The 26,883-nt window shown below is 44.2% G+C and overlaps 1 protein-coding gene across 2 annotated transcripts in view; it reads right to left on the bottom strand.

Annotated features, from left to right (window-relative positions):
- The window catches only part of NBAS (NBAS subunit of NRZ tethering complex), a 916,216-nt gene that overhangs the window by 466,269 nt on the left and 423,064 nt on the right, over positions 1-26,883 (bottom strand). For both annotated transcript variants that reach the window (XM_068280281.1, XM_068280282.1), the window contains exons 32-35: positions 18,861-18,974; positions 8,033-8,146; positions 6,385-6,542; positions 328-435 (exon numbers count right to left, since the gene is read on the bottom strand). In XM_068280281.1, coding sequence (XP_068136382.1) covers positions 328-435; positions 6,385-6,542; positions 8,033-8,146; positions 18,861-18,974 — 494 coding nt within the window. The remainder of the gene's footprint in view (positions 1-327; positions 436-6,384; positions 6,543-8,032; positions 8,147-18,860; positions 18,975-26,883) is intronic.

Below are 26,883 nucleotides of genomic sequence, written 5' to 3'. Positions count from 1 at the left end.
TACGAGGGCACTGGATGGTTGCATTGGGCTGGTAGAAGCCCCAGGTAAGTGAAACTCATATTTTTATTTTTTTTTGCCTGACGATTCCTTGAAGTGGTGAAGCACTGCAACTCATAGTCCACATAATATGAATTAGAAACACAAGCCTGAACTAGGGCAGCTGTAAGCCCAAATTCTCCTTTTTTGTCTTTTCTTCCACCTTTCAGACACCATTAAAAATAGTTCTCACAAAGCTATGGCAGCAACATGCACACCCAACAAAATAAATCACAACAAAGTGAGGGCTCCCGCAGACAGACAGATGTTAGAAAATGATCAGCGCATTACCGGACAGGAGTCTTTGGCTGGCGTGGCGGGGGGTCCAGAATGTTGCGAATTCTCCGTCCCGTCTTCACCGCCCGGCTGAATCTGGTAATTTACTCTTTGATAGAGAATCTGGAAAAACAGCAGGTTGGAGAAATAATTTCACAAAGCTACCGCTAAGAAAATGGACAGTCCTCTCGCTATGCACTGTGCGTTTGTTTACAGACATTGACGGAGACAGCATAAGCTGAAAATTCAATGCGATGCGCTCAGCATACCGGGGCACGGGAAAGCTGGAGCTTCAGAGCGCTTTCACTACATTCCTACCACTCTCACTTTACATTGTAAATTGCTGTTTGCAATGCTTGGCTGTTATCATGGAAATCTATACACTGCTGTCCATCAATATTAAGAAGGTGCTAGCAGAGCAACAGTATGCATATGCTTACATTCCACAATGCTAAACTGCAAAAATAGGATATCGGGCACAAAACATACATTCCTGCCTTTCAAATATTCTGTAAGTGCAAACTACAGGTGGCTTTTGAATCCCATCTACATTTTTTTTTTTTACTAGGACAACTTGCCTTCACCTGCTCTGAATATATCATACAGGCAGCATGGTGGCATAGTGGTTAGTGCTCTCGCCTTGCAGCGCTGGGTCCCCTGTTTGAATCCCAGCCGGGGCACTATCGGCATGGAGTTTGTTCATTTTCCCCATGTATGTGTGGGTTTCCTCTGGGCACTCCGGTTTTCTTCCACTTCCCAAAAATATACAGTTAAGTTAATTGCTAGAGATTTTGCCTGCTATTAGGAAAATGCCACTGGATCCCACACAAAGCACTGCGACCCTGGAGCAATTGTAAATCACTGCTTGCTGCATTTTGGGAGCGATTCTGGAGTCATCGGATCAGCTGCAGTAACCAAATTGCGGTCGCTCCAGCAATCGCTTTAAAATCATGGCACAATCTGGCAATCTGAGGGCAATCTGCTGCAAAGTGCAAGTAGTGGGTCCCTTAAGATGCCCACTAACGATACAATCTTGGTTGTACAATCTTACCCCTTTTATGTAATAAGAGGGACTACCTGAAGTATCTATTCAAAGTACAGGTCCTTCTCAATAAATTAGCATATTGTGATAAAGTTAATCATTTTCTGTAATGTACTGATAAACATTAGACTTTCATGTATTTTAGATTCATTACACACAACTGAAGTAGTTTAAGCCTTTTATTGTTTTAATATTGATGATTTTGGCATACAGCTCATGAAAACCCAAAATTCTTATCTCAAAAAATTAGCATATTTTATTCGACCAATAAAAGAAAAGTGTTTTTCAAACAATAAAAGTCAACCTTCAAATAATTATGTTCAGTTATGCACTCAATACTTGGTCGGGAATCCTTTTGCAGAAATGACTGCTTCAATGCGGCGTGGCATGGAGGCAATCAGCCTGTGGCACTGCTCAGGTGTTATGGAGGCCCAGGATGCTTCGATAGCAGCCTTAAGCTCATCCAGAGTGTTGGGTCTTGCGTCTCTCAACTTTCTCTTTACAATATCCCACAGATTCTCTATGGGGTTCAGGTCAGGAGAGTTGGCAGGCCAATTGAGCACAGTAATACCATGGTCAGTAAACAATTTACCAGTGGTTTTGGCACTATGAGCAGGTGCCAGGTCATGCTGAAAAATGAAATCTTCATCTCCATAAAGCTTTTCAGCAGATGGAAGCATGAAGTGCTCCATAATCTCCTGATAGCTAGCTGCATTGATCCTGCCCTTGATAAAACACAGTGGACCAACACCAGCAGCTGACATGGCACCCCAGACCATCACTGACTGTGGGTACTTGACACTGGACTTCAGGCATTTTGGCATTTCCCTCTCCCCAGTCTTCCTCCAGACTCTGGCACCTTGATTTCCTAATGACAAGCAAAAGTTGCTTTTATCCGAAAAAAGTACTTTGGACTGTTATAAATCACCTTTCGATCCGGCACCAGCAACTTCTTATAGTTGCGTCTCACAGACTGTAAGATAACTTGACTCTCAACACAGCAAGCAGGAGATAGACTTTCCTCAGGCTTCTTCAATATTTAAGGAGTTTATTCACTACACAAATATACAGATACAATTCATCATATCCTAGCAAAGCAGATCCTCATGTTTAAGTACTTGGCGTTACAGCTCTTGACTAACTTTCCTCCTGAATGTTAGTCAGTTACCTTCTTTCTAGACTACGTTACTCTAGACTACCTATGTACAGCAGACATTAGATCAGATTACATAAAGAATGAAAATACTTAGAGGTCCCAGTCAGCATCTAGGTATCATGAAAGTAGGAAGCAGAGCAGGAATCAGAGTGCGCTTTGTCCGCCCGTCCCGGGTCTTTAATACAGACTAGGAAAGAGTTAAATGTGACCTCATCTTCGCCATCCCCCAGACCCGACTATTGGCTTAGCCCCCTTGTGGTGTCATAATACCCACCTACTCGATTAATATTTAATGTCACTTTTCCCTTACTTACTGGAATGTGGTATTTTGGTAAACATGGCCTATGTTGATTGTTCTTGTGGTGTACATGTTGAGGTCAGTGTAGGCCTGTGGCCTTCTTTCAGGAACATGTTCTCAGTATCTGCGTGTATCATCTGCTTCACGCAGACACTGAGATGCTTCTGCCTGCATCACAAGAAACTCTATTTATTTTAAAGGCATACTCTGCGGACAAGCCTTTTACATAAAACTCAGGCCAAATAACTGAGGCCTACTTAAAGAGACATTGAAGCGAAAAAAAATATATGATGTAATGAATTGGTTGTGTACTATGAATAATTACTAGAAGATTAGCAGCAAAGAAAATATTCTCATACTTTTATTTTCAGGTATATAGTGTTTTTTCTAACATTGCATCATTCTCTAATATGTGCAGATTACACAACACTCAGCATTCAAAATGAGTCTTTCAGAGCAGTCTGTGAAGTAATGACCTCTCCTCTAGCAGAGGAAAAATAAATAGTCCAGGAACAGTTGAGATAATAAAAGTCAGATAACAGCCCTCTCCACGACTAACTTAGTCGGAGAGCTTAATGGATTGTTTGCATAGAGATAACAACTGGAGTTTCTCAATTCTTCCTGTACTGGAAACAATTAGACTGATGCATCTGATCTTAATGTTTTATTTCTTAGCTGTACTACACATACAAATCATAATATCATAATTTTTTTTCCGCTTTAGTGTCTCTTTAAATTAGAACATGGACCACTGAGCAACAGTCCAGTGCTGCTTCTCTGTAGCCCAAGTCAGACGCTTCTGCCGCTGTTTCTGGTTCAAAAGTGGCTTGACCTGGGGAATGCGGCACCTGTAGCCCATTTCCTGCACATGCCTGTACACGGTGGCTCTGGATGTTTCTACTCCAGACTCAGTCCACTGCTTCCGCAGGTCTCCCAAGGTCTGGAATCGGTCCTTCTCCACAATCTTACTCAGGGTCTGGTCACCTCTTCTCGTTGTGCAGCGTTTTCTGCCACACTTTTTCCTTCCCACAGACTTCCCACTGAGGTGCCTTGATACAGCACTCTGGCAACAGCCTATTCGTTCAGAAATTTCTTTCTGTGTCTTACCCTCTTGCTTGAGGGTGTCAATGATGGCCTTCTGGACAGCAGTCAGGTCGGCAGTCTTACCTATGATTGCGGTTTTGAGTAATGAACCAGGCTGGGAGTTTTTAAAAGCCTCAGGAATCTTTTGCAGGTGTTTAGAGTTAATTAGTTGATTCAGATGATTAGGTTAATAGCTCGTTTAGAGAACCTTTTCATGATATGCTAATTTTGTGAGATAGGAATTTTCGGTTTTCATGAGCTGTATGCCAAAATCATCAATATTAAAACAATAAAAGGCTTTGAACTACTTCAGTTGTGTGTAATGAATTTAAAATATATGAATGCCTAATGTTTATCAGTACATTACAGAAAATAATGAACTTTATCTCAATATGCTAATTTTTTTGAGAAGGACCTGTATATTCACTCAGCTTACCTTCTACTGCATAGGTGTGGTAACATTGTACAATCAAGGTTGTATCATTATAAAGATAATGACATTATATATATATATATATATATATATATATACATACATACATTCTTTAAATAGCCTGGCTAAAGACGTGTATTATTTTTAAGTGTCTGTGTAAGGTGGACAATTAACCACTTCACCACTTAGGGGTTTTTACCCCTGAAACACCAGAGCAATTTTCACCTTTCAGCGCTCCTTCCATTCATTCGTCTATAACTTTATTATTACTTATTGCAATGAAATGAACTATATGTTTTTTTCGCCACCAATTAGGCTTTCTTTAGGTGGGACATTGTGCCAAGAATTATTTTATTCTAAATGTGTTTTAATGGGAAAATAGGAAAAGATGTGGGAAAAAATCATTATTTTTCAGTTTTCGGCCATTATAGTTTTTAAATAATGCATGCTACTGTCATTAAAACCCATGAAATGTATTTGCCCATTTGTCCCGGTTATAAAACCGTTTAAATTATGTCCCTACAACAATGTTTGGCGCCAATATTTTATTTGGTAATAAAGGTGCATTTTTTTCAGTTTTGCGTCCATCCCTAATTACAAGCCCATAGTTTATAAAGTAACAGTGTTATACCCTCTTGACATAAATATTTAAAAAGCTCAGTCCCTAAGGTAACTATTTATTTATTTATTTATTTTTACTATATTTTTTTTTTTTAATTACAAAAAAAAAAAAATTGGGGAGTGTGGGAGGTAATTTAATTTATTGTGTAAAACTAATGTATTTGTATATGTAAAATGCTTTAGGGTGTAGTTTTACTATTTTACACAGTGATGTATTGTTCATGCGACCTGTAAGCGTCCAGAACGACGCTTACAGGAAGCACTATGAGGCTGGAAAAATCACAATGATCGCACTGTTTCTCATAGAAGCAGCAGATCATTGCGGGGGCTTAGATCAACGAACGGGAATGGATTTTCCCGTTCATTGACCTCCGGGCGAGCGGGTGGCGGCGTGCACGAGCGGCAGGAGCGCGGACAACGGTGCTAGCGCAGGAGGTACGGATTTCTCCGTCCCTTGGTTTTATAAGGATGGAAAAAGGGACGGAGATATCCGTAACGCGGGGGGCAAAAGTGCTTAAATACTGTATGTTGTTGATAAATGGAGCTATAAAAAACCCACCTCATTGTTTATGGTTTGTTTCAGTTTGACAGAAATGCAGTATTTTATATATGAAGGTGTTACAGTAATAGAAGTGGAAAGTGGAAAGTGTTTATACTACAAAGATCACGCTGGAGGTGGAGGCAGAGCTGCTAATTCTAGCAAAAACATACCACCTTTAAAACTCCTTAAAGCAGCAGGAACAGCCATACTATCCTAGACACATATATAAGTAGGTAGCTGTTCAACTTACATAACACATTTTATGTATTGTACTGTCCATATTTTAATGTCATTGAATGTTATATAGTAAATAAAAAAACCACTGTTCCAGGCATTTTCCATCTTTACTGCCCCTGCCTGAAGTCAATACTGATGTCATTTCCTCCCTAACTATTTTTTTCTCCTCTGCCTGAAATGGTGTATGCATTGCCAGCCTTTCTCCCCACTGAGCTGTGTAGAAACTGCACTGTCAAATCTAGCTTGCTTTGTAAACACATGAGTAAAGCATAGGTTGTATTTCAGCAGCTCCTGCAGAGGAATGAGGTGTACCCTATTTCCCTTCTCAACCTCTGTCACACTGAACTGTACTCAGCCAATCAGTGAGAAGGAATGTGGGAGGGGCGTTGACAAGCTTCCCATTCCCCAGCAATGTACCAGAACGGGAGCCAGGCAGACTGAGATAAGATTAATTACAGCAGAAACATTTATGATTATATTGGAATGATTGCAATATAGGTTCAGGATGTAGACTACATAATAAACACAGAGCAGTGGGTAAATGGAATTTGATTTTATGGCTGACAACCCAACTATAAAAACTTTCAAAATCTATGTGTAGACTGACCCTCTAAGCATTTAATATCGCCACTGCAGCATAACAAAAAAATATAGTACTTACTTGTGTCTGTAATGAGCTGCTGTCGGCTAGCAGTGTCTGTATGGCAGACGGAGGGCAGTGAGTCAGAGCAAACGCCATCAGTTCCTGCCGTGTGCCCAGATCGTCATAGTTGTCAGACTGGCCCAGCTTACTGCACACCTCCCAGCTCAGACTGTACCCTGAGACACAGAGGAGAGTGCAGATGGTAAAATAGACAGATCAGCCATTGCTTTTCAATGTATGCTATGGCAGTGTTGTACGAGAGGCAATGGGGGAGGGGGAATAATCACATATACATTGATTTTGCTTTCAAAATAATGACTTTGCTACTGTTGTATAGCAATGACCGAAATAGCATTAACTACTACACTCTGACTACACACCTCAAATCTTTCTGAGATAAGAAAGAGAGACCCTGCCACCTCCCTGCTGGTATCCCCACCACACCACTAGTACATTATCACTATATTCCAAGTCATGTCCCCCACACACTAAGTCACATGCCCACCACACGCTCAGTCACATTACCATTAAAACTCTATGTCCAGAGCTGCTGTAGCCAAAATTAACATTATGTTCTATTACCAGGTGCCACGCAGGGCCCAAATTACTGCTTCAGCCCACCACACCCCTAGTCCCATTACCACCACACCCCTAGTCCCATTACCACTATATCCCTAGTCACATATTCACCACATCCCTAGTCCCATTACCAGTACATACCTAGTCACATGTTCCTCATACCACCAGGCCCATTATCACTACATACCTAGTCACATATTCACTACACCCCTAGTCACATTACCACTACATCTTGTCACTTGCCCACTATATCCCTGGTCACATTACTACTACATCCCTAGTCACATGTTCCCCACACCATCAGTCGCATGCCCACACACCACCAATCACATTACCACTACATACCTAATCACATGTCTATCACACCCCTATTCATGTTACCACTACATTTTGTCACATGCCCACTTTATCCCTGGTTACATTTCCACCACACCCCTAGTTAGAATGCTACTATACACCCCTAGTCACTTTCCCAACAGACCCTTAGCCACATTACCACTACATTCCAAGTCATGTGTGCACCACACCCCTAGTTAGAACGCTACTATACACTCCTAGTCACTTTCCCAACTGACCCTTAGCCACATTGCCACTACATTCCTAGTCATGTGCGCACCACACCCCTAGTTGCATCCTGACACACCTGTAGTCTCATTAGCACTACACCCCTAAACACATACCCCACCACACCTTTAGTCAAATTCCCACCACACACCTAGTCACATCGTGCCACACATACCACACAAAAAAAAAAAATCAAGGGCAAAATATGTATTTTCATTATTCAGACCACAAGTTATTGTAAGTATGATTAGCAGCACACCTTTTCTTTTTCTAATGAAGGCACGGCGGTATGCCCATAGTCACAAACTGAAAAAACTGAGGACAAGGACTTCACACACACACACACACACACACAAAAAAAAAAAAAGCATACAGACACTTATGATCTGGAGGAGAATATACAAACACCTTTCATTCAAAACAAAAAGACATTCGGAGGTCTGGTACATGTTAATTATATTCAAGCAGGTTGCCATTAAGTACGAAAAAAAACCGAGACAAAACAAAAAAACAGCTCTATTACCTGAAGACATGAGTTCCTGGCAGTGTCCGTAGGCAGCCTTGTAGTCTTGGCACTGAAGTGCTTGTTCAGCTAACAGAACAAGAACTTGTCCCTTTCTTTCTATTTCGTCATTTCCTGTAATGGTGAATAACGTAAAACAAATAAATAAATAACCCAACAATTACAATTAAAAAACGTGTGGCCTGTTACACTTTAGTACTGACCATAAAATTGCAGTGATCTATGCATTCAAGTTTCTATTTATTTTATGCAACAATCATATCATGCCGTTACAAACAGATGAAAAGGACTGAAAGGCAGCATCATATGGTGCCACCTCACTGTGAAAATAATTGTGTCTGCACACCCAGGTACCCTCCATAGGCTGCGCAACTAAACTCAGAATTTATTCTTTGCTCTAAAAAATTAGCCACACCATGATAAACTTTATGAAAAAAATCAAGGAAATTATGGAAATCCTATGAAAAATTAAGTTTTACTTGGTTTCACTCTTGCAGGAGGCACTGCAAGAGTTAAGCTTTAGTGTTTCCTAGAGCTGGGAAGAGCTCTCCTGCAGTCTATTCACAGTTGCTGATAACTAATTAGACATGTTGATCTGGCTAAACAAACAGAACCCAGAGAAGTGAATTTCTTCAGCAACTATATGTGGCATAAAGACTTTTCACTGTGTGCCATGCTAGAGTTTGGGTCCACTTTAGGAGTGCATCCTTAACCACTTCAGGATTCTGCGTACGCTTTAAAGAGAGTCTGAAGCGAGAATAGATCTCGCTTCAGACCTCATAGCTAGCAGGGGCATGCGTGCCCCTGCTAAAACGCCGCTATAGCGCGGCTTAACGGGGGTCCCTGTCCCCCCAAACCCCCTCCGTGCAGCGGGGGAGCGCATCCTGGTTGGGGCAGGGCTAACCGCCGCAGCCCTGCCCCATGCGCGTCTGTCAGACGCGTATCTCCGCCTCTCCCCCGCCCCTCTCAGTCTTCCTTCACTGAGAGGGGCGGGGGAGAGGCGGCGATGCGCGTCTGATAGACGCGCTGGGAGGCAGGGCTGCAGCCGTTAGCCCTGCCTCCAGGAAGAAGATTACCAGCGACCATTTTACGACCAACTTTTGCGGGGGGTGGGTTGGGGGTGAAGGGACCCCGTTAAGCCGCGGGATAGCGGCGTTTTAGCAGGGGCACACGTGCCCCTGCTATATATAAGACCTGAAGCGAGATTTAGTCTCGCTTCAGTGTCTCTTTAAGTACGCCCCTGAATCCTGAAGTGGATTCCACGAGCGGCCGTTCCATGTCAGTTCACGGAGGGTGTCTCCGTGGACACCCTGCGAGCCGCCGATCGCGGCTCGCAGGGTAAATGTAAACACACGGGGAAGATCTTCCCCGGTGTTTACATATATACAGCGCTGCTGTGCAGCAGCGCCGTAGAGGAGATCGGCGATCCCCGGCCTCTGATTGGCCGGGGATCGCCGGCATCTGATAGGCTAAAGCCTATCCCATCAGGCGCAGAACGGAAATCCGTCCTGCGCCGCTCACAGAGGGAGAGGGAGAGAAGGAGGCCAGGAAGCGCTGCGGAGGGGGGCTTTGAAGAGCCCCCCCCGCAAGCGCAAGCAGCCGGTGGCGATCAGACCCCCCCAGCAGGACATCCTCCTAGTGGGGAAAAAAGGGGGGAAGTCTGATCGGCCTGGCTGCTATCTGATCGGTGCTGCGGGCTGGAGAGCCCACGCAGCACCGATCAGCAAAAAAACACGTGGTACAGAACTGGTTAAAGAGACACTGAAGCGAAATTTTTTTTATGATATTATGATTTGTATGTGTAGCACAGCTAAGAAATAAAACATTAAGATCAGATACATCAGTGTAATTGTTTCCAGTACAGGAAGAGTTAAGAAACTACAGTTGTTATCTCTATGCAAAAAAAGCCATTAATCTCTACGACTTTCAAAGTCGTGGAGAGGGCTGTCTTCTGACTTTTATTATCTCAACTGTAAGTGAACAGTTTTCTTTTTATCTGCCAGAGGAGAGGTCATTAGTTCACAGACTGCTCTGAAGGAATCATTTTGAATGCAGAGTGTTGTGTAATCTGCACATATTAGAGAATGATGCAATGTTAGAAAACACACTATATACCTGACAATAAAAATATGAGAATATTTTCTTTGCTGCTTATCTTCTAGTAATTATTCATAGTACACAACCAATTCATTATATCATATATATTTTTTCGCTTCAGTGTCTCTGCAGTGTCACAATGCAGTTGTGGAAACAGATTACAGAGTCACCAAAAACACTGACCTGAAGAGTTGACGTTTTTTAGCCATTTTCTTTGTGGCAACATAACCACTTTACTTTTCTAAGAAAATCACATGATACTATCTGATATGCGCAAAACTGCCTTGGAGAATAATTCCGCTATCTTCTGATGCTGTTCAGCGAGGGTGCGTGCTCATTTACAGCAGGCACAAGCGCTACAATGATCTTCTGCAGATTCCAGCCAGGAGACCTTAAAGTTGCATGCCCAGTCCCCGGAGAGAGGGACAACGTTCTTCTGCTGGGAACCCCATACGGGCATTCCAGACACCATTTCAGGTGAGGTTATTATTCAGCCAGCTGGCCATCTAACCTCACTGACACCACCAAGGGAGCTCTTTTTCTCTTGTCTATTGCCAAATCACCCCACCACCAACCACACATAACCGAGTTTAAACACTTCTTCCCGCTATTAACGTACAAGTCCTATCTACTCCAATTTCCCTTTCCCGGTGAGTGACACCTTCTAACCCTCTAATCAATTTTTGTTGCGTGGCTCTGCACCTGCAGAAAGACTGATCTATGCATATGGCTATCTAAAGATGAAGCCACGGCTACCAAACTTGAAATAAGATTTGAGAAACCCCTTTACTCATAGAGATCTAAACCAAGGGGACAACTTTCTTTTACTCAAAAGTGGAATATAACTTTAAGCCAAAACAAAGATGTATTAAGAGATGCACAAATGAGCATTTTTCTCTCTCCTCAGCAGCTATAACTTCCTTCTAGATATTCATTTAGTGTTAATATCTCTGTTGTGACATAAAAAAGGAAAAAGTTATGTGCAAATGATGGCACCAGGCTGTGGGAGTTATGGCTCAAGTGGCACATTCATAATGGAACTTAACAAATTATTGCTTGCTTCCGTATACGGAGTGGAGATAGCGCGTCCAAACAAAGAACAGTGTCCTAATCAACAAATGACCGCCACACTGTTTACAGAATGGTCTTATCTCTGAACACCACCGCTGCCAGCGGAATACTAAATATGGATGTTAGATCAAGATGTACCCCGTGAAGGTCTGGCTGCAGCTTAGCATGCTGCATGGCTGGGAACTCTGCTAAACTTCACTGCTCGGCATTTAACCAGCCAAGGACGATGATGACCAAATAAAAATGACTGAACTTCATTCCAAAATGTCCAGGTCCCCCTGACTGTTTAAAGTAAACCAGAAGCAAGCCACCCCCCCCCCAAAAAAAAAAAAAAGATACTTACCTAGGTAGATGGAAGCCTCTTCTGGTGTCCTCCTCGCTCCTACCACCACAGCCTGTTACAGCCCTCCTCTTCGTGCACAAACGCGGTCTTGCTACACCTATGCAGCAGAGCATCAGCACAGAAGTCTGGCAAATGGCATTGTTTATTAGAAGATGGCAGCCTATGGAATTCTTCTCACTTGAAGATCCATTTAAGTAGACTATTATTATTTGTTGGATTTATACAGCACTAACATATTACGCAACGCTCCTGCGACTACAGCCTCTGCTGGACAAGGCTTTTTTGGTGACTGGATAGTGTGATGATTAATAATCCTAACATTTGTATATCGGTTTTAGCCTGTCTGACTCATGGTGCTCAAGAGCTGCAGCCACTGGGACGTGCACAAGAGGCCACCCTGCAGTGTTAGGGAGCCTTGCCTTGAACGCCTTACTGAATACGTACTGACCCTAGCCAGGATTTGAACCCTGGTCTCCCATCTCAAAGGCGGTGCCCTTAACCAGTACACTATCCAGCCACTTAAAAGACAACTATCAGACTTTTTTTAAACTGGGATAGGAAAAGCTTGCCTAGGTGACCCTAAGTACTGCTGTATATCTCCCCCTGCTTATCTCTTCCGTTAACATTTTAAAAATGCCTCACTTATGGGTGTCAGACCAGTGATTCAGGTGAGGGGGAATCCCTCTCCCTACATCTGTTAAACCTGTGTGTAGTTTTTAACTTTTGCATGTGACAGCAGGTTTCACTAGCTGCTGATTTTCTCTGGATGAGCTGTATAACATGAACACAAGTAGCATGTGAGGCTTTCAGGAAGAGCTGGAATGTCTGAGGAGAACTGGTGTGCAGCACTAAGCAGAAAGAAACACATGTCTTATCTGCTGGTCTGGCAGACAGCAGCAGGATGATTTTCAATGGCTTTCATGCTGAAATCTAAAGCCAATCACTGGACAGTAGGTAGCCAGACAACAGTCCCCACCCTGATCAGATTCAGTCAGAGAGAAATCTATCTAATGTTCGATCTGGCCATACATTGAGTGACGTATGGCCAGCTTTAGGGAGGGATCAGGTCTGCTGTATACGAACTAGAGATGGCCCTGACCATTCTAGTGTGTGTGTGAGGCCTTAGTTGCCTTGTCCAGTAAACTTACAATCTCTAGGAAGTAAAGAGTCCAGCTGTCTCCTATGGCTTATTTTAGATCAGGTATTTGTGTTTGCTTGTTTGTCAGATTTACTCCTGTTTGCTCAGACTATTGCTTAACATTCAGTAAAGAGCCAAGTATTCCCTTTTCATTCATTTTTAATCCAAGCATTCTGTATGAGTAGGTAATTTTTGTGACAAAATATTTACACACCTGGCTGAAGAAATTGAAATTTAAGACGGATGGGATGATGGCTGGTAGAAGTATAATCATAGTTGCCCCAAATTACAGTTTGGTGAATCAATTAAATAGCAAAATCAACTTCAATTTTGAGATGGGATCGCGGTCAGGTTTCACTTAGTGCATGGATGGTATGATTAAGTCCGCATGGACAGTACTATGCAGTTTGTAGGTTCATACTTCAAGATTCCAGACTAGGTTATATTGAGAGAACGCTTAATTCAAACCACTTAGGAGGAGTAGATGTACGGATTGAACTTTGGATCTGTTTTTCACCAAATGGGGCATTGTAGCCATTGTTACAATATTATTATTTAGTATTTATATAGCACTGTCATCTTCTACAGCGGTGTGTGTGTGTGTGTGTGTGTGTGTGTGTGTGGTGTGTGTGTGGTGTGTGTGTGGTGTGTGTGTGGTGTGTGTGTGGTGTGTGTGTGGTGTGTGTGGTGTGTGGTGTGTGTGTGGTGTGTGTGGTGTGTGTGGTGTGTGTGGTGTGTGTGGTGTGTGGTGTGTGGTGTGTGGTGTGTGGTGTGTGGTGTGTGTGTGTGTGTGTGTGTGTGTGTGTGTGTGCATGCGTGTGTGCTTTCTGGCTGCTTGAGACTCAATGTTAAGAATAGGCTTGGCTAATACAGTACTATACCCCACTCTACATACATACTATGAACTTTGTATGAAATGTTAAAATACAGTAATTGAAAGTATTGTAACCTTGGAGAGCCACTGAATCCAGTCTTTAGGCACAGCAGAGCCCCCAAGCAGCCCAAAAAGTTGGCCTTCACCACTGTGAGTAATGCCGGTGAATAGTGCTGGTTGTTTGTGATGCTGGTTAGTTGAGTTCTGGATAGCCTACTGTATATATGCTATGATCAGAACTCGATGCTGGCCACTTCCGGATCTGGCAAGCCAATTTGTGAAGTGGCCGGCTGCTGCAGCCAATACACAACAAAGTCTTCCTCTTTCGGAGGGTAAAAACACAAGGTGACTATACCTGGCCAGCCTAGTCCCAAGTGCTTTCCTGCAAGAGAGAGTATTCCTCCTTCTCCACTCCCCCCCCCCCCCCCCTCCACTCATCTTTTTTCTCCCCCTCTGCGCTGATTTATAGCATCAGACCTCCACTGCTGTTCAACTCCAATGTCATTGGCAGCTGTGCATGTCAGGGGAAGGCAGCGCCAACACCCCTCTCCATGCTGTATCAGGACATCAAGCCGTAGTATCAGAATATCAGGCATACATGACACATGGCAGCACAGTGTACGGGAGAGGCTTCGCTACGTCGGGCAGCAGCTGTAAGCTGCAGCTTCAGGACTTGGCCGGCTGGATTTTGTCACGTTGCATTCTAGCCGGCAAAGTCCAAAAATGAGTCAGGTCGCCCTGTATAGGCTGCATCAATCAGCCACTTGGCGTCACGGCTGGTCAGATCCCGAAGTGGCCAGACTTCAGGTTCTGGCTGTAACATATACAGTGTACAATGGAATCAGCAAATGTGCTGGAATTTGTAACTCAGCAGTGAGACAGTTAAGGGCCCAGAAGGTCCAGAGATGAGAATTGAAAAAAGTTCCACATATAGAGCATGAAAAAAAAAAAACAATTGTATTGAGCTATTACTGTTCACTAATAGGAGGAAAATACGTTTTGCAGAATCTTGCTGGCTTCAGTTAACTCCCATCGCAATAGGAGAGCAAACTTTTCCATCGTGTCTGAATCATTAAAAACAAGCTTATGCTTGCAAGACTTTTAAACAGCCTAAAATAAACTGCGCGGACACACACCGTGGTTTTAAAAAGCTGACAAAACCCACAAATTATTTCACACTGAACGGTGTCTTACAGCTACAGATCAAAAACACACAGCGCTCTGCCATCACCGGTTTAAAACTTCTCAAGAAACGAGCGGCTTCCAGAAGTTGGCAACAAGTAAACAATTGCCTTTACTGAGCCCACAGCTCCAGGACTCCACTGGAGGAGAATTAATCAATAGTTTAGTCTTTCCTCTGGCACCAGGAGCTCACCACCACAAAAAGAAATTAGTTACGGCTGAGTTGCAGCTAAAAGATAGAGAATTTATCTAAGTGCTCTACGGGCAATCATTACCCACACGCACTGGTGCAATAAGCCAGACAATGCTCCCCGTTAGGCTTGCGCACAGACGCAGCGAAATATAAATGTGATTGTAGGCAGAAAATAGGCTCTGGATTTTTAAGTCTGGGACAAAATTCACTGGCCTGTGTAATCTTCGACTTTCCTCAGTGCTGATAAACTATTGTTAATTTCCTATAAAGAACTATGAATCTGGGAGGGGTCAGCTCAGTTGGTTTGGGTACCTCGCGAGAATTCTTACCAGGAGACTTCTGTATAATTTCCAGTAGAAGAGTTACAGATTGCCCAGCAAGCTCATAGTGAACCAGAACTCCTAGGAGTGTGTAAGGGGTCTACAAAGGACCAAAACTCTTACTCTTACCGTAATATCATGCAAAAACAAAAGTTTGCCTTCTTAAAACAGAAGGTATTTGCAATAATTAAGATCAGCGTGAACATATGATCGACATAACAACAAAAGTTGTTTAGGTGATACCTTTAATGACTAACTGTACAAGATTTCTCTGCAAGCTTTCAAAACTTTAAGTTTCTTCTTCAGGCATGTTTCAGAACTGGTTCAGAACCATAGGTACCTGAAGAAGTAACTTAAAGTTTTGAAAGCTTGCAAAGAAATATTGTACAGTTAGTCATTAAAGGTATCACCTAAACAACTTTTGTTGTTATCTCTTTGGATTTTCTCCATGACTAATACCGGACCACACGCAACTGAATGTCTCCCATGATGCATCACTGCTGAATATGCAAATCATCCTTTTTTTTCCTTGTAAATTAACCACACCTCCAGAACTGTTGGAATGCAGTGATGTGTCAGCTAGTTAATTGTACAGTAGAAGAGATGAGAGTTTCAAGCACATTTCAGGCACATTACGCTGGAAGAAGGCCTCTTAGTGGATTCACATGGAAGAAAGGATCAACGCTGGGACAAGGTCTTCTAACACCTGATGCAGGTATTGCACAATGGTACATCCTCAGATTTGCATGCTCTCCAAGATGCCGGGGCATAAGATAGGTCCAGGGTCATGGGGGCGAAACAGGTTGTTTCGGTGCATGGCACTCAGCTAAGAGCCGCTATAGCAGTAAATGCTGTAGTGAATGGGGCATGTAACGGTAATTTCGGCTCACCCTGTGCCCAGCTCACTGGCAGCATACTAATACCTACGCCGTGGGGGACCTGGGGCTGAGGGGTCCTGGCTATCGTGAGATACAGAGCGTGGCAGCGCAAGCATAAGACATTACCAGTCAGCGGAGCTAGCAACACGTAATGTACAGATAATGTAGGGTGCATTCATGTACGTTTCGTGAGCTGTGCAATCACTTCTTCACAACTGCTCCATGGAACAGCAAGGCATGTGTGGGCTGCTGTGGTATTCAGTACAGGTGATAGGATTCATGCATGTGGATCCAACACAAGTTGCACGCAGCATCTGTCTAGAGCAGTGATGGCTAACCTTGGCACTCCAGCTGTGACAAAACTACAAATCCCATCATGCCTCTGCCTCCCTGAGTTATGCTTAGAGCTGTCAGAGTATTGCAATGCCTCATGGGACTTGTAGTTCCACCACAGCTGGAGTGCCAAGGTTAGCCATCACTGGTCTAGAGCTTATCAACAGCGCCATATGTCAAAAACTAGGGAAAAGAGCAGCTGCACTCTGTGCCAGTGTTTGGCATGCGGTGCAGTTAATAATTACTACCAAACCTGCAACTATTTAGTCCCATTATTGGGAAAATGAATGGCAGCAGACCCAGGGAGACTCATGGTTACTGCTTGCCAACCATGTGGACTACCAGTCTGGATGAATATCTTGCCGTCTCTTCTAGCTTCAGCTATGTGATGTGCAGGGAAGAGTTTGGAAGCTATAGCAATACGGAAAACCTTAAAACCTTATTTTTTTTTTGGGGGGGGGGTCTATACACACACACACACACACACACACACACACACACACACACACACACACACACACACACACACACACACACACACACACACACACACACACACACACACACACACACACCTTTTATGGAATAATGGCCATTCAGGATCCCTAATACAGCCGCATAAAAACTCCATACTAACATTACAGCCTTTTAAAGTTCCTTAAAGAGAACCAGAGGTGGGATTTAATTATGTTAGTGGGGCACAGACACTGGTTGTGCACACTAAGACCAGCCTCCGTTGCCCCATGGTGTGCCTCCATGTCCCCCCTGCGCGCCGCTATACCCCCCGCAGTGCTGGCGACACGCAGCGTGTCGCCAGCACGTTTACCTATGCGCTGTCTGTCAGCGCCGCACCCTCGCCTCCTCCGCATCGGCGCTACCCGCCCGTGTCCCTTCCCTCCCGCTGATAGGAGGGAAATGACGCAGGCGGGTAGCGCTGATGCGGAGGAGGCAGGGGAGCGGCGCTAACAGACAGGCATAGGTAAACATTGTGCTGGCGACACGCTGCGTGTCGCCAGCACTGCGGGGGTATAGCGGCGCGCAGGGGGGACATGTAGGCACACCATGGGGCAACGGAGGCTGGTCTTAGTGTGCACAACCAGCCTCTGTGCCCCACTAGCATAAGTAAATCCCACCTGGGGTTCTCTTTAAAATGGGACAAAACTCTGACATAACATTTAATAAAAATATGTTTTCCTTCTTTTTATTAACCATACAGTTATGTTTGCTTTTGTGCACAATTAATATTGTCCATCTATAAATTTCCATAGTACAGTTTATCTGCTCTGAAAGCTGCCATTGCGTTTAATTGCATAGCTGCTGAATTCTTTCTGCTTCCCGGCTCAGTACAGTTCAGGTTCAGCAGTTTGCTAATGTGTACTAAATGTATCTGCCAAAGGAATGTAAACAAAAGACAATGTTACCACCTCTTCGGATGTGGCCAACAGCTTTCCACTAAAGCAAGAAGTTTTCCATTGAAGAACAACATGTTGAGGTTAAACAGACTATGGGAGGGGGAAGACTCTGGATCCTATCGAAAGCTACGCCCGTCGTCCTCCGTCCCACGGTGGTCTTGCTGGGCCCCTCCAAAACCACAGCCGACAATTGGTCGTGCTGTGGCGCAGGTGCAGTAGCGCCTGCAATATTTACCTTCCCTGGCTCCAGCCCATGAGCAAGTAGCGACTCCCCGATGGGCTAAGGCGGAAATAGTGGATCCCAATCAGGTACGCTCTACTGCACAGATGCAAGTCACCTGTGAGGTAGAGCGGAACCTGATTGGGATCGGCTATTTTCGCCTTAGCCCGAGCCGAGAGCCGCTACTGCGTCTATGCTGGAGCCAGGAAGGTAAATCTTTACATGGCTGCCATTTGGGGACCTCTTGCGCTGCCACCGTGGGGCACCGGAGGACGGGGGAAGTCTCAATAGGATCCAGAGGCTTCCCTCTCCCGAGGTGAGTACCCCCCAAGGGCACTTTTTAAAGTTACAGGTTTTCTTCAACTGTATGAATGCTGTTCTACTTGTATTTTTTTGTGTGTGTGGTAGTAGATTTTATGCAGTAAATAATCTTTTAGAGCAAAGAGGAAATGCTGAGTTTCATAACACTTTAACAGCCCTCAACCCCAAGATTCTCTCATATAAAGATTCTTGGTTTTCTCAAACAAAATAAATAAAGTATGACGCTAGCCTCTCCTGCTCCTCATTTATCATTGAGGCCATCAATCAATACATGGGCCCAAAACTAACTATGGGATAGTGCGGTGTACAGGGCCACACATAAACCTGACAGCATATCTAGTTGTTACTTCCTGAATATCTGATAGTGTCTGGTACATTTCCTGAATCCTTAGATCTATCTGCACCACCCAACAAGAGAGTCAACAGAACAGAGAAGATGGATTTACCTGCTACTCTCAGGAGACGAGCCAGTTTCAGAAGCTTGGATGACTGCTTGTAGCTGCTTGGGGACTGTGAGATACATCTCTTGATAAGGCTGAGCCGATCAGAGCACAAACGCACTGGAATGACAAAGGATAGAACAAAAGTTATACAACAGAATAAGCAGAACTTAATCTACACTGGTCAAATAACATAACTGCTACTATTTAAATGTAATCTGTATTTGAAGATATTGAGCAAAAACGGGAGGAACGAAATAGTTCCGACCACTAGGGCCCATGAAATATCTTGGAAAGGCAAATACAACCTCCAGATCTCAGAAGACAAGTATAAGTGCATTCTATAACAAACTACTACAAACTACAAAGTATAAATATACTGAAAGTGCCTAAAGCGTATCAAAGGAAGTTTCAGAAAAAGAAAAACAGTTGCCAATATCAGCTAATAATTTGGTGAACTACTACACAAGACCAACATCTGCCATTACACTATTTAAGTAATAAAAGGTCAAAAGATAGCTAATAGGTATGAAGGGCTCATGCCACCAGCACCTGGATCGCTGGCATGTAGAAGGACATGTGAAGACTATCCAGAGGGTATCCACTGCTGAATTAAGTATCAAACTTTTGATTTTAATTTCACTACAGGATTGCATTAATGACCATACTCCTCTATTAAAATAAAGACAACGGCTATCAAAAGCAGTTCGGTAAAAAAAAAATCAGTGCGGGAAAATACCGCATTCGGTAGTTTAGACTTCTGTGCGCTCATTCATAAAAATGTTTACAGTTGCGATACAAGTTCGGTATTTTCCCTGAGCTAGGCAGGCGGTAGGCTGGCGGTATGTTTGTGTAACATGAGAAGCTGCTGAGTTGATACATTTTCTCCTCCAGAGACAGCGTTCCTATAGAATAGGCAGCCCCAGCATCCCTTTACATGTGCAAATTTTAAAAACTGCCTCTCCTTGCCCTGAATCTGTCTATTAGTCTTTCTAAACCAGGGGTCTCAAACTCGTGGCCCGCGGGTCATTTGCGGCCCTCGATACAATATTTTGTGGCCCTCGCCGGCAAAAGCTTCCTTATAGTTCGCTTCAGTGCTCCCAAGTAATCCGCCGCATCCTTGGTGCTAAACGAGGGCTGCAGAGCCCCCAAATCGCCCGGGGGGCAATCCGCTGGCATTTCCTGGAAGGGGCAGAGCTTTCAGCTTCAGCTCTGCCCCTCCTGACGTCAATCGCCGCCCCTCTCTGTGAAGGAAGAGTGAGAGGGGCGGGCAGAGGCGGCGATGCGCAGCGATTGTGAAATTCCTTATGCGGCCCAACCTCATCTTGACTTTGCTTCCTGCGGCCCCCAGGTAAATTGAGTTTGAGACCCCTGTTCTAAACAATCCATTTAATTGCCACAACTTAGAGGAACTTCAAAAAAATGTTACACATGCAGGCTTTCTGATGTGAAATATATCTGAAAACAGGTACCCAAGGGTTAAAAAACACAGCCTTGGTATTCCTGAATGCCTTTTTTTTGCTCTGCTCTCACTGCTGTTGCTGCCTGGGAGGTCTGTGTCATTAGCTTAGCTGTTCTCCGCATGGTTATCGCTACTTCAAAGGGAGCGGTAATCTCCGTGCTGATACCGCTTGCTCTAATCTTTATGAATTGACATAGGGTGACATTTCTTAACATAATCACCGCACAAGGCGGTAATTTTTTCGCTCTGCTCAGGAATGTCTGTTTTTCATGCGGAAACAGCTTTTATGAATAAACACTTTGCTAAGTGCTCAGTAAATTTAGCTGTTTTCAGATAATAGCCAATGACTGCAAACTGTACATTTAAAAACAGTGTACAGTATTCTCGACGGGAACAGGTGGCATCTACGTGCTGTCAAAGACTAACAGGCGCAAACAGGACGTAACTGGAGGTATGGAAATGGTTAAAAATAAATAAAAATAATAAACATCTGACACTTTTATACTGTAGTTGTACTTGTACTGGTCCATCTACTGTGGTGTTATTGTATATTTTGGGTTCCGGCACTGTGTTCTCATTCGTTGCTAAATAATCACGGTGTATGAGCACATCTCAAACGCACTTCCATCTTCCTGTGTCTACAGTGTACTGCTGAGTCTGGACCTGTTTACTGTAGAAGATTCCAGTAGGGAAACCGTTGACAACCTACCCCAGTATCAATAGTAAGGGCGGGGCCCCACAGCATGTCTCCGAAACAACCTATCATTCTGGTGAATGACTTCCGAAATTGGCTAATCTGCCTAGCAGCGCACCTGCCCATTTCATAAAAGTATGTAAAATGGTAATAAAATCCCACAGCTTGTATAAATATACATAACCTAGATATAAACAGCTCCTTCATTAGCAACTACAATTTTTTTTTCCTTGGTAAATGGAGATTCCTCTATAAACATTCACTTTATTATCTACTCTGCAATGCAGAGGCACGTGCTGACATTAAAAATGAGCTTACATGTGCGCAATATGCAAAATAAAAGCGTGACTATAAATAGGGACGTTTTCATTTGCATACCGCGTGACGGAAAATATGCTATTCCAAGTCCTTCATGTGCTCGTTGTCTTGTGGTAAAAGTCAAATCCTCGACACACTGGCTTACATACAGCTTTTCCAGGACTTTATATGCCCAAGGTCATGCAAGTCCATTCAGACTGTATGATGAGATGCTCAATTGTGGTTTTACCACAGCGGTAACTACAAACTGTGCCACAGGTAAAAATACATTCAACTGTGGCCACATACAATACAATACAATAAAATGATACAATTCTATCAAAATGATCAGTTTTACAGAAAAATGTTAAGCTTTTTTGTTTTTATTCATACGAGAAAGTCAGTTAGGAGTTGTGTATTTTTCTGATCTTTTTTTATGAGAATTGAATGGTGTAGGGTTGTCAATATCTTAATGTATAGACCTAAGCACAGTGGGGTAGCTAAGGAGCTGTGGGCCCCAATGCAAGTTTTACATTGGGGCCCCCCTGCACTCTATACATAACAGTTGATACGGCGCACCAAAACCTGCCAATGGCAACTACAGTGTCAGAGGTGCAAGAAGGGGATGGGGAACAGTTTGTTAATGATTGATTACCATTATGCAAAGTATCTATAGAAGTGATTATTATGAGCACAGAACCAATAGAAAGCTAATACTCCAACTGAGGGAAGGCCCCTCTGGCCCAAGAGTCCTGATGTGGTTGCAACCTCTGCACCCCTATTGCTACGCCCCTGCCAAAGCAATTATCTGAGTTTTCAATCTTTTTTTTCGTGTTTTTAATCATTTTTTTTAGTTAGGGAAAAAACTGAACACGTGTGATACATTGGTCAGATTTTTTAAATGTTACAATCGATCAAAAAAAAAAAAAAAAAAAAGATAGCAATTTTTGAATTGAAAATATGGTGTGTGGCCACCTTTACAGAGAGAGATGTGTCTCTAAAAAACTAAACAACACTACCTCTCTACCTGTAGGGGGCTATCAATAAAGGCAATAAAGAGGATGTCTATCAAAAACATATCGTTATTGCTTCAATATAAAGGCATTTTGCAGATCACAGGGTATAAAATAGAATCAGTGGTGATCAGGATAATTGATAAGCAATTTTACACAAGGCGGTCGCTTTCTATGGGATCACCATTTTTCACAAAAGTATTATTATTTGATGGCTCCTTTAGGGCCAATCTCAAGGTGTAGAAGATTTAAGCCTGATGATGCTGTTGACAGTGACCGGCAAATTACGTCATATGTACTAATAATCCTAACTTACCTTGCCCAGTTGTGTCTTTAATAATAAGGTAAGTGTACCATCACCCTAATCCAGTGGCGTTGCTAGGGGGTTTGATCTGGGGCACCGCCCCCGAACCTGTTGTCATGGTGCCCCGGATCCAATCCATTATGGCTGGGTGCCCCTGTTTCTAGACATAGAACAAAGATTCTTTGTTCTATGTGTGGAAGTAACCCTATGGTGGATGAGGGGCTTTGCTGGTTGACTCCCTGGTGTTGTTAAAGATTGGGTTGCAGCATTGGGATATCTGTATTGCCCTAGTTTCTTGCCCCGGGCAAATAGAGCAATCACCCGGAGAGCCAGACTGAGCTGCAGGAGGGGGACACTGGGCGGAGTGGCGGGGGGGAGCGGGCATAGTGTAGTTTAAAACTCACCTTTCGATCCCCGCAGGTACCTTCCATCTCCTTCCTACTTCCTCCCCCCGGAGTCCATCGCCTTGGTTACAGCGCCCCCTGTGAGGACGTGACCGCATGTCAACCACCAGCCAGGAAGCCCAGCATAACCACCAGCCGAGTACAGCACACAGGCCAGCCAGCCGAAGACAAGACAGAAGCCAGGTGAGGGGCTTATTTATGTGAAATACTGCCTATTGAATATATTTAAGTTACGCCACTGCTATGTTCATGTACATTTGGCCCCACCTATGACCATGCCCATTTTCCATGGCATGGCCATGCCCATTTTTGCTGCTACACGCGCTGCACAATCATTCTGTCTTGGAGCTCAAGGGTGCCCCAGATCTACCAGGAACCTAGAAACGCCCCATGCCCTAATCACTTTTAAAGGACACCTGTAAGGCCAATCAGAAAATGCAAAAAAATGACCAGAAAGGTAGTCCTCGGAAACGGGATTTTTGTGGAAATAATGCATTACCGCAACTCCGTAATTTAAGACCAATCACAGAACTCAGAAGCATTGACCAATCAGAGAATGCAGAAACAACTAGGAAGTATTTGGCCAGTCAGAGAATGCAAAAAAATAACCCCCCCAAAAAAGGCTATTCGGAAATCAATCGGAAATACGCAGAATCAGTCATTGGCATTGGCAGAAATTGGATTTTCTGCAGAATCGAAAATTAGTATTTCTGAACATCCGTAGCTAAAAGTATTTGAGAAAGAGGATCAGCAGGATAGCCAGCAAACTGGTATTGCTAAAAGGGAAATACATATGGCAATCCATACATCCCTCTCGATTCAGTGGTCCTTTAAATGAGAGAGACATGGAGGTGCCATATTTATTTCCTTTTAAACAACACCAGTTGCCTGGCTGTTCTGCAGATCCTCTGCCTCTAATACTCTTAGCCATAGACCCTGAACAAGCAAGAAGATCAGATGTTTCTGACTGAAGTTGGACTGGATTATCCACATGCTTGTTTTGATTAGTAATGGGGCTTGAAGGAGGGGGCAAGCCTAATGGGCAGTGGGGGAGAGGTCGCCAGGATAGGGGCAGCTCTAGTGAAGCCCTGTAGTTCTGCATGGAAGTGCAAGATGTGTGGGGTGGGTAGGAGGAGGTCATTAAAGGAGTGGTGTGGGCGGCCAGGTATGTATCTACTGACCAGGTCAGAGATGTATCTTTGTATATTTACCTTTTCATATCTACTAATTCCTAACTCATCAACCTACCAAAACCCAACATGTTTCACCCCTTTAAAAAGCGGGGGCATTGTCAGGGGTAAAAAAAACGTGCAAGGTGTTTAACAGTGCTTTACAGAAAAACACATAAATCAAATAAAATAAAAGCTGCATCATAGCCTCATGGGTATCTTTGTAGGACAGAAATAGAAGACGCTGGTGAGTAGATCTCAGAGCAGGAGAACTCTGGCACACTTTTCACTTAGAAGGTACCCAGAGAGTTATGCATAGCTGCTCGGTAGGCAGGGATTCCAGCACATGCTAAGCTGCTGGGCAGCCTCTCTTCGGATTCCCAGACAATCAGAGTGACAAAGCACAAGTGTAGACATTTATCACCATCGGGGAACACAACACAGGAGCAGATGTTCCAGGCAGACAATAATGTTGAGTGGGATACAGATGCTGAACACAGAGCTGTGCGCTCAGAAACGAGATAATGAAAGCCATATTAAGCAATGGAGTGTGTGCGCCTCTAATAAGTTATCAGTATGCAAAACGGCGACGGCTCCGGAGGAGAACAAAAGCGGCTGCAAGGAGTTTTCCCCAAGGTAACCGAATTACACTGCAACAACTCGCAGCCACTTATTACTCCTCAATAAAGTCCCCTGCCTGCTCCTGCCACCGCCATCTTTCTTGGGCACAGATTAAGAGAGCCGTCTCAGGAATAAAGCATATTTATTTGGCCATTTCCAGCGCGCATATACAGCATTAGTTATAAGGTAGCACGCTGCTGCTTATAGAGCTTAGCCTAGCCTGCCGAAAGGAGATATAAAAATGTCTGCATATGTTTATTGGGCAATTCCATGGGCTGAAATGTTTTAACGCAATGGAAGTGGTTCAACGGCAAGTTTGCACTTTATTAGAAGTAGGCAGAGTGGAACATTGTGTGACGGAAAAGGCAGATTGAAGGGTTATGGTTAGGTCCCTTAAAGAGGAACTTTAACCCAGGATTGAACTTCATCCCCATCAGTAGCTGATCTCTCTTCTCCCATGAGAAATCTTTACCTTTTTTTTTTAATAGATTGTCAGGGTGAGGGGGTCTCTATGGCTGATATTGTGGTGGAACCCCTTCCACAGTGTGATGTAATGACCATGGTGTGAGCCTCGTTGCATTGTGGGAAATAACCGCTTTTTCCAAATGCCAAGCAACCAGTGTCTCCCTCTGTGTATAGAGCTCTCAGAAACAAACATTCTGCACACATCACCCGGCAGAACTAAAATGTCACCACCATGTAAATCAGGAACAAAACAAGCAAATTTTTAATTATGTTATTTTCACTACAGTTCCTAATTAAAGAGAACTGGAGGAGGATGTCCGGGGGGCAGATGGGGCACAGGGGCATGTTCTCTGCCTAATGACATGGCTCTGTGTCCCCCAACTGCCACTCTATGCCTCCCCACCGCCGCGCTATAGCCCCCCCCCCCCCCCCCCCCCGTTTAGCGTCAAAATTTGTCAGAAGACAGAAGAGAGGGAAGACTCCGCACGATGTCCACAGTGAGATGTATACAATACAAATCTTTATTCCATCAGGTAAAAACAGCACAGCTGGACAGCTGACATGTTTCGGGCCGACAATGGCGCTAATCATCGTGCTGTGATTAAGGGCCATTGTCGGCCCGAAACAGGTCAGCCGTCCGGTTGGGCTGGTTTTACCTGATGCAATAAAGATTTGTATTTTCTACATCTCACTGTGGACATCGTGCGGAATCTTCCCTCTCTTCTGTCTGCTGTTTGGGTTCGAGTCTCCCCGGCACCTGCACTGTCTCGGTGGGCGGAGGTGAGCGGAGGTCACCACATTTTTCAAAATTTGTCAGTAACTCGGAGGTAAACAGAGCGGAGAGGAATTCCCTGTTTAACCACTTCGGGACCAGCACCCTCTGCCCTCTTGAGGACCAGAGGGTGCTGGTCTAGTAAACCGCCACTTCCCGACAAATCGCCGCTAAAATCCGCCGCTCCTGCCGGTCACGTCGCTCTGTCCCAGCCGCAGGCTGCTCTCTCTGCCGTCGCTATGACGGCAGAGTGCTGTGCGACGGTCAGGAGCCGCTTTCATTGGCTCCTGGCCCTGTCACTCCATGTAAGCCAATGGGAACGGCTTACATGAATGACAGGGCCAGGTGCCAATGAAAACGGCTCCTGCCCGGCTCACAGTGCTCTGCCGTCATAGAGGCGGCAGGGCACCACATAGCGGCGGGACAGAGCGGCGGGGACGGGCAGGGGCGCGCGGTAAATGGGACGTAGAGTTTACGTCCGGTCAGAACCGCAGCACCCCCCGCCCGCCGTAGATTTCAACTACGTCGGTCCGCAGGTAGTTAAAACACCCGCCAGGGGCATTCCTGCAGGGTTTCCTGAGCTGCCATTGGGCAGGTCTCTCCTGTGGCCACGCCTCATGATCAAAGTGCTCTACATCATGAGCTAGATGTTCAGCCATGGCTAGAGTGTTTCTGGACAGAAGTCTTCCATTTATCTCCTTACTTAACCAGTTCACCCCCAAGGGTTTTTATCCTAACGGACCAGAGCAATTTTCACTTGTCAGTGCTCCTCCCTTTTATTCCCTAATAACTTTATTACTACTTATCACAATAAAATGATCTATACCT

Source organism: Hyperolius riggenbachi, chromosome 4, assembly GCF_040937935.1.
Source record: "Hyperolius riggenbachi isolate aHypRig1 chromosome 4, aHypRig1.pri, whole genome shotgun sequence".
Taxonomy (NCBI): domain Eukaryota; kingdom Metazoa; phylum Chordata; class Amphibia; order Anura; family Hyperoliidae; genus Hyperolius; species Hyperolius riggenbachi.
Note: the sequence above shows the minus strand (reverse complement) of the source record. Positions and strands in the feature narration are given on the sequence as shown.